Raw genomic sequence first — 16,004 nt, 5'->3', positions numbered from 1 at the left:
GCTTACTCCACAGCCTTCTCTTGTCCTCAGGACTGATATCTACTCCATCTACGTCATAAAGACAAGAGAGCTCCACTGCCTTCTCTTGTCCTCAGGATTGATATCTACTCCATCTACGCTATAAAGACAAGAGAGCTCCACAGCCTTCTCTTGTCCTCAGGACTGATATCTACTCCATCTACGCTATAAAGACAAGAGAGCTCCACTGCCTTCTCTTGTCCTCAGGACTGATATCTACTCCATCTACGTCATAAAGACGTGAGAGCTCCACTGCCTTCTCTTGTCCTCAGGACTGATATCTACTCCATCTACGTCATAAAGACGTGAGAGCTCCACTGCCTTCTCTTGTCCTCAGGACTGATATCTACTCCATCTATGTCATAAAGACGTGAGAGCTCCACTGCCTTCTCTTGTCCTCAGGACTGATATCTACTCCATCTACGTCATAAAGACGTGAGAGCTCCACTGCCTTCTCTTGTCCTCAGGACTGATATCTACTCCATCTACGCTATAAAGACAAGAGAGCTCCACTGCCTTCTCTTTTCCTCAGGACTGATATCTACTTCACCTATGTTGTAAAGACAAGAAAGCTCCACTGCCTTCTCTTGTCCCCAGGAAGGATATCTACTACACCTACGTCATAAAGACAAGAGACCTCCACTGCCTTCCCTTGTCCTCAGGACTGATATCTACTTCACCTATGTTGTAAAGACAAGAAAGCTCCACTGCCTTCTCTTGTCCTCAGGAAGGATATCTACTACACCTACGTCATAAAGAGACCTCCACTGCCTTCCCTTGTCCTCAGGACTGATATCTACTTCACCTATGTTGTAAAGACAAGAAAGCTCCACTGCCTTCTCTTGTCCTCAGGAAGGATATCTACTACACCTACCTCATAAAGACAAGAGACCTCCACTGCCTTCCCTTGTCCTCAGGATTGAACTCCACTACACTTACTTAAAAAAGACGAGAAAGCTGAACTGCCTTCCGGTGACGTCAGGACTACTGTCTTCATGTTCAGTGGGGGACAGACAACCATTTTTAGCATCTCACGCAGATCATGAGAAGAAGAAGCTCAGCGGCCTCCCGATGACCTCGGGAGTCAACACTAAATGTACATCAGAGGGGAGTCGGACACCTCATGCCCTCCACCCAGGTCATGGAGAGGAGGAAGCTGTGCTCCCATCCAGTGACCCCCTTCCATGCGTCGGACTGCCCGCGGCTGTCCAACGTCACAGTGGGTGTGTGCAGAGGACGGCCGTCTGAACCCTGTCCACTCATTAAATCACCAGCACCGCGGCGGAATTCGCGCTGCGTTCAAGGTGTTAAACACTATGGGACTTATTTACTAACCCTTTGCGCAGCAAGTGGGTCATGGTTAATAGGGGGAAAACTGACACACCGGTGGCGCAAGGGGCTTGTAAATAAACCCCTATATGTTCAGTAGAGGGCAGAAGGCCATCAACAACATGGGCACTCAGACAAGGATTCTCCATTGCATTCCCTTGAAGACAAGATTGCTATCTGAATCTGCAATGGGGGACAAAGTGTCATGCCCACTACCTCAGCCAGATCATGGGAAAGAGGAGGCTTTCCTGCCTTGCTATGACCTCAGGATTGACCTCTACTTGTTCGGTAGAGAACAGAAGGACATGAATGTCAGACAAGGCAGCTCTGCCTTCTTCCCCCAGTCTCAGGATTATTTTCTACAAGTTCAATGAAAGACAGACGGCCACCTCTTGTGCTCCACCCAGATCATGGAGAAGAGGAAAGAGGAAGCTGTGCTCTCTTTCCTTAATCTCAGGTCTAAATCCTAAATGGTCAAAGGAACACACAAGGCCCTCCATCTGCCTCATGACATCAACGCAAGCCACACACAAAGACAAAGACCTCTATCTACCCTACAACATCAACTTAAGCCACACACAAAGACACGGACCTCCATCTGCCCCACAACATCAACCCAAGGCACACATAAGTACAAGGACCTCTATATACCCCACAACACCAACTCAAGCCACAAAGAAGGAAAAGGATCTCTATCTACCCCATGACAACAACTCAAGCCACACACAAGGACAAATAACTCCATCTACCCCACAACATCAACTTAAGCCAAACACGAGGACAAGGACCTCCATCTGCCCCACAACATCAACTCAAGCCACACACAAGGACAAGGACCTCTATCTACCCCACAACTTCAACTCAAGCCACACACAAGGACAAGGAACTCTATCTACCCCAAGACAGCAACTCAAGCCACACACAAGGACAAGGACCTCCATCTGCCCCACGGCATCAACTCAAGCCACACACAAGGACAAGGACCTCCATCTGCCCCACGGCATCAACTCAAGTCACACACGACAACAAGGATCTCCAACTACCTCTTGACATCAACTCAAGCCACATACAAGAAAAAAGGACCTCTATCTGCCTCATGACATCAACTCAAGCCACACACAAAGACAAGGAACTCCATCTGCCCCCAAAACATCAACTCCAGCCACGAACAAGGAATAGGACCTCCATTTGCCCCACAACATTAACACAGGCCACACACTAGGACAATGACCTCTACCTACCACAGGACATCAACTCAAGCCACACACAAGGACAAGGACTTCTATCTACCCCACAACATCAACTCAAGCCATACACAAGGACCTCCACTGCCCCACAACATCAACTCACACCACAAAAAAGGACAAAGACCTCTGTCTACCCCACAATATCAACTCAAACAATAACACATGAGGACAAGGACCTCCATCTGCCCCACGACATCAACTCAAGCCACACACAAGGACAAGGACCTCCATCTGCCCCACGACATCAACTCAAGCCACACACAAGGACGAAGGCCTCTATCTACCCCACAACTTCAACTCAAGTCACACACAAGGACAAGGAACTCTATCAACCCCACAACAGCAACTCAAGCTACACACAAGGACAAGGACCTCCATCTACCCCACGGCATCAACTCAAGTCACACACAAGGACAAGGACTTCCATTTGCCCCACGACAGCAACTCAAGCCACACACAACGGCAAGGATCTCGAGCTACCTCTTGACATCAACTCAAGCCACACACAAGGAAAAGGACCTCTATCTGCCTCAAGACATCAACTCAAGCCACACACAAAGACAAGGAACTCCATCTGCCCCCAAACATCAACTCCAGCCACCAACAAGGAATAGGACCTCCATCTGCCCCACAACATTAACACAGGCCACACACTAGGACAAGGACCTCTACCTACCCCTGTACATCAACTCAAGCCACACCGAATGGCAAGGACCTCTATCTACCCCACAACATCAACTCAAGCCATACACAAGGACCTCCATCTGCCCCACGACATCAACTCAAGACACACAAAAGGACAAAGACCTCTATCTACCCCACAACATCAACTCAAACAAACACACAAGGACAAGGACCTCTATCTACCCCATGACATCAACTCAAGCTACACACAATGACAATGACCTCCATCTGCCCCATGACATCAATTCTAGCCACACACAAGGCCAAGGAGCTCCATCTACCCCACAATATCAACTCAAGCCTGTGGTATTCCATTACTATGTTACAAAGCCACACACAAGGACCTCTATCTACTCCACGACATCAACTCAAGCCACACAGAAAGACAAGGACCTCCATCTGCCTCATGACAGCAACTCAAGCCACACACAAAAACAAGAAACTCCATCTGCCCTCCAAACATCAACTCAAGCCACACACAAGAACAAGGACCTCAATCTACCCCATTATATCAATTCAAGCTGACACAAACCTCTATCTACCCCACAACATCAACTGAAGCCACACACAAGGACAAGGACCTCCATCTGCCCCACAACATAAACTCAAGCCACAAACAAGGGCAAGGACCTCTATCTACCCAACAACATCAACTCAAGCCACACACAAGGAGAAGGAACTCCATCTGCCCCACAACATCAACTCAAGTCACACACAAGGACCTCAATATACCCCACGACATCAACTCAAGCCCGATACAAGAACAAGGACCTCTATCTACCCCACGACATCAACTCAAGCCTTACGCAAGGACAAGGACCTCCATCTACCCCACAACATTAACTCAAGCCACACAGAAGGACCTCCATCTACCCCACAACATCAACTCAAGCAACAGACAAGGACAAGGACCTCCATCTACCCCACAACATTAACTCAAGCCACACACAAGGACCTCCATCTACCCCACAACATCAACTCAAGCAACAGACAAGGACCTCCATCTACTCCACAACATTAACTCAAGCCACACACAAGGACCTCCATCTACTCCACAACATTAACTCAAGCCACACACAAGGACCTCCATCTACTCCACAACATTAACTCAAGCCACACACAAGGACCTCCATGTACCACACAACATCAACTCAAGCCACACAAAGACAAGGACCTCCATCTACCCCACGACAGCAACTCAAGCCACACACAAAGATAAGAAACTCAATCTGCCCCCCAAACATCAACTCAAGCCACACACAAGGACAAGGACCTCCATCTACCCACAACATCATTTCAACCTATTCAACAATTACTCTTCTATCTGAACATCTCAACAGCGTACTGCCCGCCAGGCTGGAAGAAAATACTCTTGACTGAAGAGCGGAAAATAAGGGACATGGCTAGCTGGGATCTGTGGGAAGTCTAAAATCATACCCATTACCAGAGTATTATCTGTTTGTGCTTAGTGCAGTCTTTTCTGTTGATTCTGGAAAGGTGAGGATTTGATAGCTATGGGGCTGAGTACATAAACATACCAAAGTGATGTGACTTTGTACACCGGTCTGTCCTTCTCCTCTTGTCTGCTTCATCCTCTCAGATACCTCCTCCCTCTCATGTGCCTGTCTCGCCCTCTGTCTCACTTCTCTCTCATCTGCTCTGCTAACTTTCTATTCTTACCTGCTTCCTCTCGTCCTCCCTGGATTATGAAATGTCCCTGTTGGCTCTGTTCCTTGTCACCTCATTCTTGGGGATTTAAGCGACCAGGCCCAGTAAGGTTTACTAGTGGCACACCTTCAAAGCGCCCCTGGCTTCAGAACAAAAGCCACAGTCTATAAACTCAGAGACAGGGAACCAAGCCAAGCAGAAGCAAAAGGTGGGACACATTTACGGGCCGGAATCAAGCACTGAGTAATAGCCTCTGGTGCCCTAGAAGTGGGTGTGTCTAAGTATGTGCTAAAGAAAGGCTAGATGGGCAAGCCAAAAGCAGCAGTTTTAAAACTCATATTGGTGACTTTAAGGTTGGACCCAGTGAATATTACTTCCTCTATAATCCTGAACTCCTGCCTGTTTGTTTTTTTAAGATGCAAGGAGGTCACTCATGAAGTATATACTAGGGTAATTGCCTAGTAGAGAATGCACTGATGCAACCAGAAAATTCAGATTGACGCACAAATATAATTGTTGATTTGGTGGTAAAGATGCAAACCACATGGCAATTATTTGCCAAGATTCTCCAATGAAGGCAACATTTGATGTCATGGTTTTATGAAAAGTAAGAGTAAAACACAAACAAATCTCTAGGTTTACTCATTCAATGCTCAAGTAAGAAATTGTGCTTAGATTTGTGTGAGTATTTTCTACTTATTATAAAAAAGAACTGCATTGTTAAATGCCTGTTAGTTCTTATAGTTAAATGGTATAGTATGTTTCTATTTTTGTGGTGAAATAATGAAAATACATTTTAATAAACTTGGCCATGAATTATTTTAGATATGTGTGAAAAAGACCATTAAAGATTGTCCTCCCATCCGTATCGATTGATATTGGATTGGAAGTCCAAGTACTCCCAGTTGAGCGGTCACAGTGCCTTGTTCCTTGGGGAGGTGTTCTTTCTATCGGTTTCCAAGGTCAAAGGGCCCGATTCACAGAACTAACTTAAGACAAAATCCTTAAGTTACTACTTTTGGTATTCACAGAAGTTAGGATTTTATCTTAAGTTTGTCTCAAGACAAACTTAAGACAGACTTAAGACAGACAGACTTAAGACAAAATCCTAACTTAAGTCTGTCTTAAGTCAGTCTTAAGTCTGTCTCAAGACAAACTTAAGACAAAATCTTATCTTAAGTCTGTCTTAAGACAAATTTAAGACAAAATCCTAACTTAAGTCTGTCTTAAGTCTATCTTAAGTCTGTCTTAAGACAAATTTAAGACAAAATCCTAACTTAAGTCTGTCTTAAGTCTGTCTTAAGACAGACTTAAGACAAAATCCTAACTTAAGTCTGTCTTAGGTCTGTTTTAAGACAAACTTAAGACAAAATCCTAACTTCTGTGAATACCAAAACTAGTAAGTTTAGGATTTTGTCTTAAGTTAGTTCTGTGAATCGGGCCCAATGTGATTGCTATAACGAGGGCACAATATAGGTGCATTTATCAGACTGTGACCAGACCTTACAGAAGGTACCTTACACAGTTGAGTTTCCACAATAGCCATGTACTGCAGTCATCTTGCCCCTCCACGCTTTGCCTGGAGCCTCGGTGGCATGTATATATGTAAGTATGTATATATGTATGTATGTATGTGCGTAGACCGACATAGTGCAGCACTAGCTACGAAGCCACAGAGTAACGCCCAATTAAGGGGGTGCATATTAGTGATGCAAGTAAAGGCTGGATGCTGGGGCTTCAAGATCACAAGGGGCTGCTTGAAGAGTTATAATAGTAGCTGTATTTGGTGAGAGGGGACCTTTCAAAGTTTACTCTCGGTGCCAAGCAGCTCTTGAAAGATGTAGTTTCAATGTGGTATTTCATTCCTTCTCTAGAACCTCTGGTGCTGCCTCTACGTAGGAGTCACCACACACCTACTAAAGAGACTACATACCATACATAACTCAGCTTCCAGACTGATCCTCGATCTCCCCAGACGGGCCTACATCACCCCACATCTGAGGAACCTCCACTGGCTCCCCGTCCACAAGAGATACCAGTTCAATGATACACGCTTACAAGGCTCTGCACAATCAAGGATGGGCCTACATCAATCACCGTCTGGACCTCTACCTGCCCACCGCCTCCTTCTCCCTCACCCAAACCCCGCACATCCGCCGAAGCAAGAGCAGCGAACCTTCTTTCTCCTACCTGGCCGCAAAGAATGAATGAATATAGTACTTGTAAAGTCCTCCATCACTCAACAGGAGTATCCTGGCACGAGCCCATCAACACCGATACTAAAAGGTTAATGCTAGCCGAAACTAGTCAACAATGGAGGAAAAAGTGGGTCCAAACCCGCTATATTAGAGAGAGGGGCACAGAACGTCCAGCATCTTAAAGAGCCAGGTCTTCAGAGCCTTTCGGAAACAAGCTTCGTTCTCTAGTAGCTGAAGCAAGGCTGGCAATTGATTCCAGGTTTTGACTCCCAGGGCCATTAATGTTTTGCCTCCTCTGGATTTAAGCCTGAACGAGGGAATTTATCAGCTTAGCACTGTACGATCTAAGTGTCCTCTGAGTCCTGTAGAGGCAGAACCTATTGGTGAAATATTTAGGACCTGTGGCATGAGAAGTGCTCTGAAAACTAAAACCTGCATCTTAAATAATACCCTCTTATGAATTGGTAGCCAGTGTAGATCGCTGAAAGCTTTGGAGCAGAACTGTGTTTGGGAAGTTTGAGCACCAGTCTGGCTGCCGATTGCTGCACCGGCTGGAGCAGTGCTTAATTTGTAAAAAAAAAGAAGTGCAGGTACTGAAAATTTTGCAAAGGAGGCGACCACTCACGTCTTCCTCCGGTGAGCCCCACTTTTAACAATCTCACTGCCTAAGTCTCTATCTTCTAACCTTGATCTGTTGTCCGTCCCCTAAGTCTTTGCTCTAGGAGTCTATCCTCTCACCTCTCGAATTGTTTTCTATCTCCTTTGTCACACCCTGCATTTCTGATTTGCCCTCTATTCATTCTACCCCTGCCCATTTTTCTCTTCACTTTTATCCATGCTCTGCTCTCTCTCCCCTCTATCTTGGCTGTTTACTATCACTCTCCGGCAGTGATTAGCTGGGTCTCCGTTTTATCATTTGTCTGCTTTTTTTCCTCTGTCCTGTCCTCCACATACTTTCATTCTATCTTCTATCTTCTTAATGCTCTCTTCTTCACATCATGGCTGCTTTCTCTTTGAATCTGATTTGCTCTCCTACTTTTCCTCTACTTTGCTCCGTTTTATCTCTCTCCTTTCTTGTTGTTTCTTCTCCTCTTTACTCTTGCTGTCTCTCATCTCTAACACTGCTGCTGCCTGTGTTCCCTGTCATCAGCCTGTACATGTCCCTGCTATTTTGAACTCTGTGTTTTCTTGTTGTGATTTCTAAAGAAGCGGAAGATGACGTGTTTTACTTTCTTTCCTAAACAGAGTGCAAAAACAAAATGCACACCAAATGAAAATGCTTTTTTGCATATATTAATCAGTGTGGTATGACTAAGTTTATTGCGGAACAGGCGGCTGCTTGAGCACAGCAGGTCATGTCACTGCTAGTGCTGCCTGTAATTAGTAGATCCAAGGAAGGCGATGGCATCGACATCAACTGATCAGCTTGCTGTGACCCTGCCTGCTACAGCACAGGCATTAGCCCCTGCAGTAATGCTGCCAATGCTGGTAAGTGTGTAATGTAATGTAATGTAAAAAGAACTTATAAAGCGCAACTAACACCCAGCAGTATGGCTGTGCTGCCTACTGGACTCACGCACGCTCAGCAATTACCATGCTGGGGTACAGCGCACTGATTCTACAGGTGACTCCATGGCGCACAAAAGTTGTGTTGGGCCACAGCCACATCGAGGATAGCAGCAATGCAGGGCTGCCAGATATGCTACTCTGGCTATGCAACAAGTGGAAAGTCCACACTTACTTTCATTTATTCTTCCTCAAGAGCCCTCACTCCCAAGTTCCAAATGCGCTCTCGCAGCTTCCTTGCCTCAACTCCGTCTTGAGCCAGCACCCAGCTACAATTATCCAATGGGAGGCTTAGGCCCAGGCAGTGGCAGGGTGCAGCAGACTCGGGGAATCGAATGCAAGACATAGTTTGTCGATGACTTCTTGGATTTGTGATCAGCGTGATGACATCATCACTAACGTGGTGATACACAATCATGCCTGCCTGGACAGGCGTATGCCGGTCTGCCTATGAACATTTACCAGCCAGTCACTATGCAATGTATGTTATTCTTTTTATTTTGAATTTGAACAATTAATATTGAAACCACCACCTGCAGGTTCAAAAATTGTAGCCCCGGCCCTGTAAAAGAAGTGAAGGTGCTGAGCACCTGAAAGCACCTGCTCAAATTAAGCACTGGGCTGGAGTTTGCGAAGCAATTGTTGAGATGTCTCAGCATACGGACTATTGCAGTAATACAACCTCGATGTTATCAAGGCAAAGGCTACAGTCTTTCTAACAGCTAACGGGAGAAAGTTGAAGAACTTTAAAAAAGATTTTATCAGTGAAAAACTCATACCAGCTACTGTTTCTGCTTGTGGTCGAAACGTAAGAGCGTTATCAAATTGAACTTCTATTTTTAGGGGGGGTAAGGAGAAAGTGGCACAGTTTCTGGCCACCATGTCATGGGAGAAAACAGATTTACCTTCCCGAACAATAGAATTTCTGTCTTGTCTGTGTTACATTTTAGATTATGTTGCCATCCAACGAATGATATTAACAAAACAGTTTTTAAAATCCTGTTCAGCCCCTGTGGAACCCTTGTCCAAGGCAGTGCTTAATTTGTAATAAAGTAAATGCCAGGGACATCTTCAGGAGGACAGAGCAGCTTGTGCCACCTGTTGCCCCGACAAGCACTGCCAATGACAGCACCAACACAACTCCTAACCATCACACTCCTACAAGTGTGAGAATTCAGACAATTTCAGACTCCCAAAGCTAAAACATTGACTTGGACGGTAGGTATTAGCCATTCATGAATCAATAAACAACTGTACCATGTGATAGATTGTCATAAGTGCCGGTGTTGACAATTATGTGCCAGTACCTAGCACCGGAAACCACCGGCTCAAATTAAGCACTGGTCCAAGGACAGGATCAATTGGGTGTCGTCTTCATAGTAAGTAGTTGCAATTCCAAAAGCTGTAATCAAAATTATTAAAGGGGCCATATACATTTTGAAGAAGGAAGGACGTGGAACAGCCTCCGCCTACACCTCCGTCCCTTCACCTCCCTGCTGATGCTGATGCTCCGGTGGCTCAATGTGCCGCTGCATATTTACAAGGCCACGCAAAGCCACTTTACGTTGCATTTCATGGCCTTGCAAATATGTGCCCCTTTCACACAGAACACTGCATGACAGGGGCGCTCCATGGGTGTTGCTGTGGGTGTTCCCATGCAACACCCATGGAATGTGAGGCATTACGACATTTACGAGGATTTCAAAACCGGGGAATCGTCCAATTCTATCGCCACCCCAGGGGTGTCATTAGAGAGGCACCACATGCAGCACACGATGAAAGAGGAAAACACCTCCTGCGTTTGTGTCTCTTCCTGCACAAAAACAATCACCCCTACAATACAGACACCCCACCCTTGCACCAAGATTTATTAACCAAACAAAAGAAAATGTTGTCAAATTCTTTTTATTCAAATATTTGCATAGAATATCAAACATTGCATCATAAGCAGTCACGGTACAGTCAAGTGTACACAGTGGATGCTAGTGCCCTTGTTAGGTAGCCAGAAAGTAAAGACACAGTTTCGTACAATCTCGGTAACTGCACCCACAACATATGTGAACCAGAAAGTAATGCATTAGTCCAACATATAGGTCCAAATCAAACTCTCGTATAGTCCCGAGGTAAGTTCCCTATTGGACATTCATAGGGGGAAACGTCATTGCTTAGGTGCCCAACAGGCACCCCGGGTTCTAGATGGCTGCATCTTTGACTGCGGCTAGAGGCATAACAAAGGTTACAGAAAAAGAGAAAAGGGGGAAACCATTCAATACAAAATAAATAAATCAACACCAGTGGCACCCAGGGAAGTTGGAGAAATCTAGGCACTAATATACCAAAGGGGAGGAGGTCAGTGGCAGGCGGGAGTATCCCACGGCCAGCGCGGAGCGCCCTCTCTTAGCTGGTGTCAGAGGGGGGAGAGCTGTCCCACCTGAAAGCTTCTAGATTAAGAAGAGGTGTTAGGCTGTGAGTCGGGGGCTATAAGCAAATAAGGGAAGTCCCTCTGAAAGGTAGCTAACCAGGCAGCCCCAAATGTAATCAAAACCCTTGCGGGAGGCATCAACTATATCAGTTAGGCGTTCCATGGCCAGCAGCCTCCACAGGCGAGCGTGCCATTGGGTGAGCGAGGGGGCCGCAGCTTTCTTCCATGCTGCAGTTATGGCCATAGTTCCAATATCGGCCCGCACACCAACCCCCCAATAAACATGTTGTACATCAATAAATGAACAGACAAGACAACTTGTTGTTAGGAAAAAGTAGCTGCAGGTTTATTAGCATAACTTATGCCAAAACATGGTGGGTTATCTTACAGATGATCCAAAGGCTAGCCGCCCCTCGCAGCTTGCCACCTGATAGGCCAAGTAGCCCGCGGCCTTGTCCAGACGGTGCTTAGCGGTTGAGGTGAGAGGATAGCCCCTCCCATATCCGGTGAACCATTGGTCCACCCTCTTGCTCACACCCACCCTACAAGGGGTGGAGCGTTCAAGCAACCCCCGGTTGTCCAGGTAACCAACCACCTGTAGGATAACGGGGCGTCGTCGCACCCCAGGGTCCACCGCACAGAGCTCCCGGGGATATTGTGCCTCAGCACCCTTTGTGCTTCTGCATAGGGTACTCCTGAGTACCTTTCGCCTCTGGGTCATCCTGTAACTCCTCCTGCAACACAAATAACAAATATTACAAGCATAGCACCCCCGCCCCCTGAGATGTAGGGGAAGCGGCAGGGAGGGCAACATCGAGGGAAGAAGGACAACAAAGAGGCCGCCTAGAGGGAGGGGGAAGCCTAAATACCCCGCCCCCCCCCCGACCGGAAGTGACGTGCCTGCAGCTGGCTGCCAGCCGCTGCAACCCAAAAGGCTGGTGCGCTTGCCATCTTGTGGCACTACGTGTCCGCCCTCTTATGAGGGTCCCCTGCGGCGACGAGTCAGTCGGCCTGTATTTTGGCAGCACCCAAATACACCCACAAGACCGAGCGATCAGCATGTGTTTGATATTTGAGTAGTGGGTCTCAAAGACCTAATAACACATGTTCTATAGACTCTCCTATAGGGTTTCCCAGTATGAGCTTCATTTGGGCAAGGATTTCCTTCCAGAATGTTTGGATGACCGGGCAATCCCACCAAATATGTTTAAAATCACCTAGTAGGACACAACCCTTCCAGCAGCAATCCGAAGTGCCCGGAAAAATAGAGTGCACTTTGTGTGGATGAAGGCACCAGTCGTATAGTATCTTGTAGTGGGCTTCCCAGAGGTGCATGGATCTATTGAATTTCGCCACGTCTCTATGGAGGGCTTCCCGCTGTTTCTCCGATGGCGGAGTTCGGAGCATGTCACCCCAAAATGTTCTATGTTTCTGTGTTCCTTGCAGGGAAAGGGCAAGTAGTAGCGTATGTCAGATTCCTCCGTGATGTATCCCCAGGATTGTACTGATGCTATAAAGGGGCCCACCTCTAGATCATCCCAAGTCTGACACTAATAGTACGCAGACTGTTAAGGAGATCAAGCGGGGGGAAAAGAATGTCCGGAGGGGAACTGCTGGGCTGCTGGAACCGGAGACCTGAAATATACAAAGCACGGAATAAGTGGCGTTGGGCTTGCTAGACTGAACAATATCTAACAATGTGACTCATTCCTCACCTGTAATTCAAATTCAGGAGTGCTGATATATGAGGTAAAGAAATGAACCACTCCTCATCCCCAGGTGCTACTGTAAGGGAGAAATAACAACCTCTCTGTAAATAGACTTCCCCAACAAGTAACCACTTCTTTGTATTGACTAAACAGAAAATACACCTACCCCTTGAGGTAGAAGGAATACCCAACGATCCTCCCGTAACTGAGGACCACCAATTTCTCTACCTCTTGTCTCCTTTGGTTTTATATTAATGATTTGTGCCTGCATTAACTCATGCATGTAGTAACGTCATATAAGGTGTACATAACTCTGTCACCTTCGTTTCTCTCTCGCGCTCAGTTCCCTCCACAAAGCAAATGTGATAGAATAGTTCCAAAGAATAAAGAATATCAGCAGCAGTGCATACAAATGAAGAACCAAAAGAATAGGTTTGCCAAACCCACGTTCCACAATAGTCAGGAAATCGATCTTTGAAGTAGTCACTAACAGCGTTCAATACTTCCAAAGATCCCCAAAGTACAAGTACGTTTCAAAGGTGTGTACAGAACAAACTCCACCAAGTTTACCCTGAACTAAGTCACACACCACCTCGAACAAAGATAAAGAAGACCTGAAAATGATGCCTTCACGATGTGGGCGCTTCCGAAGCCCCAGCAAAATAATCCTCGGAACTCCGAACTCCCACGCCCTCGAAGCAAGCCCCACCTGTACCTGTGGAGATAGGCGCTTCCTAAGCCTCCGCCAAATAATCCAATGGAGAGGGTAACACACCCGTGGAAGCTTCTTCGAACCAATCCGAGTAGGCGCTTCCTAAGCCTCCGCCAAATAATCCACCATCCACAACGAGATAAGGAGATCTCCGACCCTCAAGACAAACGATAACTCTGCAACCACAAATAATCGGCAGCGCGTTCTGCATAGAAGGCACGCTATATGCTTTTCCTGGCGTATAACGTCACTACAGCGCGCCGCCCCAAGGATCATGGGATTTGTAGTTTCTTTGTCCCTTGATCCTTTCCCAGCGCAGGCAGTGTTTACCAGCGGTTGGGGAATCGTGACAGCGTATCTAAGAAGAAATACAACCTTTACCCGTAGTGCAGGAGTGAACACATTTTTCTTTGGGGAGTGGTCCCTAGTGGCAGCTTGGCGCATGTGAGGTCGCTGGACCCAGTGAATAAGTTGTGTATAGTGGAATCGTTCAGAGTGCGGTAGGTGAAAGCGGTTCATGCAGTCCGGGAAGGAGCAACTTTTGTCACTGTGAAACAAATCAGAGATCATAAGGCAACCTCCGTCCTTCCATAAATCAAAGGGCCCTTCCTGAAGCGCCGGAGGGTAGTCTTTGGAGAGGTGGATGGGGGTATAGCGGGATGCAAACGTGGTCAGAGGTAGTGATTTAGTGACTGCATCCCACACTTGCAGAGTAGTGGAGGTAGGGACACTTAAGTATGCGTTCAATGACCTATCTGCTTTGTGTCTCCAGGGTAGGTCCCAGATAGTTCAGCCACTTACCTGCCTGTCAATGTGGAGCCATAGTTTGCCAGACCACTCACCCACCATGTGTAGCTGAGCCGCACTGAAATAGGTTAAAAAGTCTGGGAGGACCAACCCACCTTTAACACGAGATCTCGTCAATAGATGGTATGACAGTCGCGTCCTTTTCCCCTGCCAGATAAATTTGAGGAGCATAGTTTTCAGTTCAGGGGAATAAGGTTTTTTCAGGCATTATAGGAAGTCCCTGGAAAAGGTAAAGGAGGCGAGGTAGTACGTTCATTTTAATTGTGTTGATCCTGCCTATCCATGAGATGTATGCAACATTCCATTTTTTAAAATGAGCTCTTAGTTGACGGAGAAGGGGCGGGTAGTTAGCTTTATATATGTCAGAGAGTTAGGGGTGATGTAAATCCCTAGGTATGTGATAGCCTTCCATGCCCATTGGAAAGGGGTCATCTTCTCGAGCTTATTCTGAGTCCTCGGCGGTAGAGTAAGATTTAAAAGAGAGGACTTGGATGGTTTATTTTTAATCCCGAGACCGTTTTGTGTTAATTCTTGACTGATTGCAGGTAAAGAGATGTCAGGGTTGGTAACTGGCAAGAGGACATCGTCTGTAAACAGTGCTATTTTGTGGTCGTCCTTCCCAAATGTAATCCCAGTGATGTTCTGGTTGGCTCATATTCGGGTTGCGAAAGGTTCTATGCTAAGGGCAAAAAGTAACGGGGAGAGGGGACAGCCAATACACCACCACTCAAGATCGAGTAGCACTTAAATTGGCCTGGACCATATTTATAAAGGCCTCACAAAATCCAAATCAGCGCGGAGAGAGCATAAAAATGGTCCAGTCAACTCGATCAAAGGCTTTCATGCATCGAAGGAGAGTAGAGATGCTGGGATTCGTTTCTTGTGGGCCTTATCAATGAGCTGGAAGATCCGTCTCAGGTTGTCATGCGTCTGTCGCCCTTTAATGAATCCCGATTGGGCCGGATTTATGAAATTCCGTATTATTTTCTCAAGGCGGCTGACTAGAATTTTGGAATAGAGTTTGGGGTCTAAGTTTTAGAAGGCAATGGGTCGATATGATGAACATCTTTGTGGATCTTTTCCCTGCATAGGGAATATAGAGATTAGAGCTTCGCCCATAGTGGATGAGACGGCCTGTTTGGAGGCAATGGCATTCATTAGTACAGTCAGGTGGGGGCTCAAATCAGCAGCGAAAGTACGATAAAACTGGGCCATGAGCCCATCAGGCCCTGGCGCTTTGCGTAGTTTAATGGAATCGATCATAGTTTGGACCTCTTCTTTAGTAGTTGGTGCACCTAAGCCGTCACTGACGGAAGCAGGGACTTGTGGGAGATCTAGATCAGTCAAGTATTGTTGCTGGTCTTCCACTCTAAAAGTGTCAGCCAGATAGAGTATTTGGTAAAATTCAAGGAATGTCTGCGCCTTCCCCCTTCACTAGTGTGTGTCGCACCCTGATCATCTATAATTTGTTTGATAAATTCTTTCTCCTGCTTGACCCGCAGCTGTTTAGCTAACAGAGTACCAACTTTGTCTTTCCCCTCATATCCCCGTGCTTGAAGTCGGTGTGGCGTCTTCTCAGGTCTCTTTGTGTATATGGCGCTAAGTTTTCCTCTAAGAGCTGTGAGTTTTCTCAAAGATGGGGCT

The 16,004-nt window shown here is 46.5% G+C and overlaps 1 protein-coding gene across 4 annotated transcripts in view; it reads right to left on the bottom strand.

The window, feature by feature from the left end:
- Positions 1-13,780, bottom strand: part of LOC147736595 (membrane-spanning 4-domains subfamily A member 4A-like) — a 225,483-nt gene extending 211,703 nt beyond the window's left edge. The window contains exon 1 of one of the 4 annotated variants that reach the window (XM_086953781.1): positions 13,456-13,780. Coding sequence is in view for 1 of the 4 variants with exons in the window: in XM_086953778.1 (XP_086809904.1) it covers positions 4,817-4,870 (54 nt within the window). In the remaining 3 variants the exon portion in view is untranslated. Of the gene's footprint in view, positions 1-4,816; positions 4,916-13,455 lie in introns of those variants that run through there. The other 3 variants (XM_086953780.1, XM_086953782.1, XM_086953778.1) reach the window with 3 other exon arrangements.
- Between the last annotated feature and the right edge of the window lie 2,224 nt (positions 13,781-16,004).

This window comes from Lissotriton vulgaris, chromosome 1_2 (assembly GCF_964263255.1).
Source record: "Lissotriton vulgaris chromosome 1_2, aLisVul1.2, whole genome shotgun sequence".
NCBI lineage: Eukaryota > Metazoa > Chordata > Amphibia > Caudata > Salamandridae > Lissotriton > Lissotriton vulgaris.
Note: the sequence above shows the minus strand (reverse complement) of the source record. Positions and strands in the feature narration are given on the sequence as shown.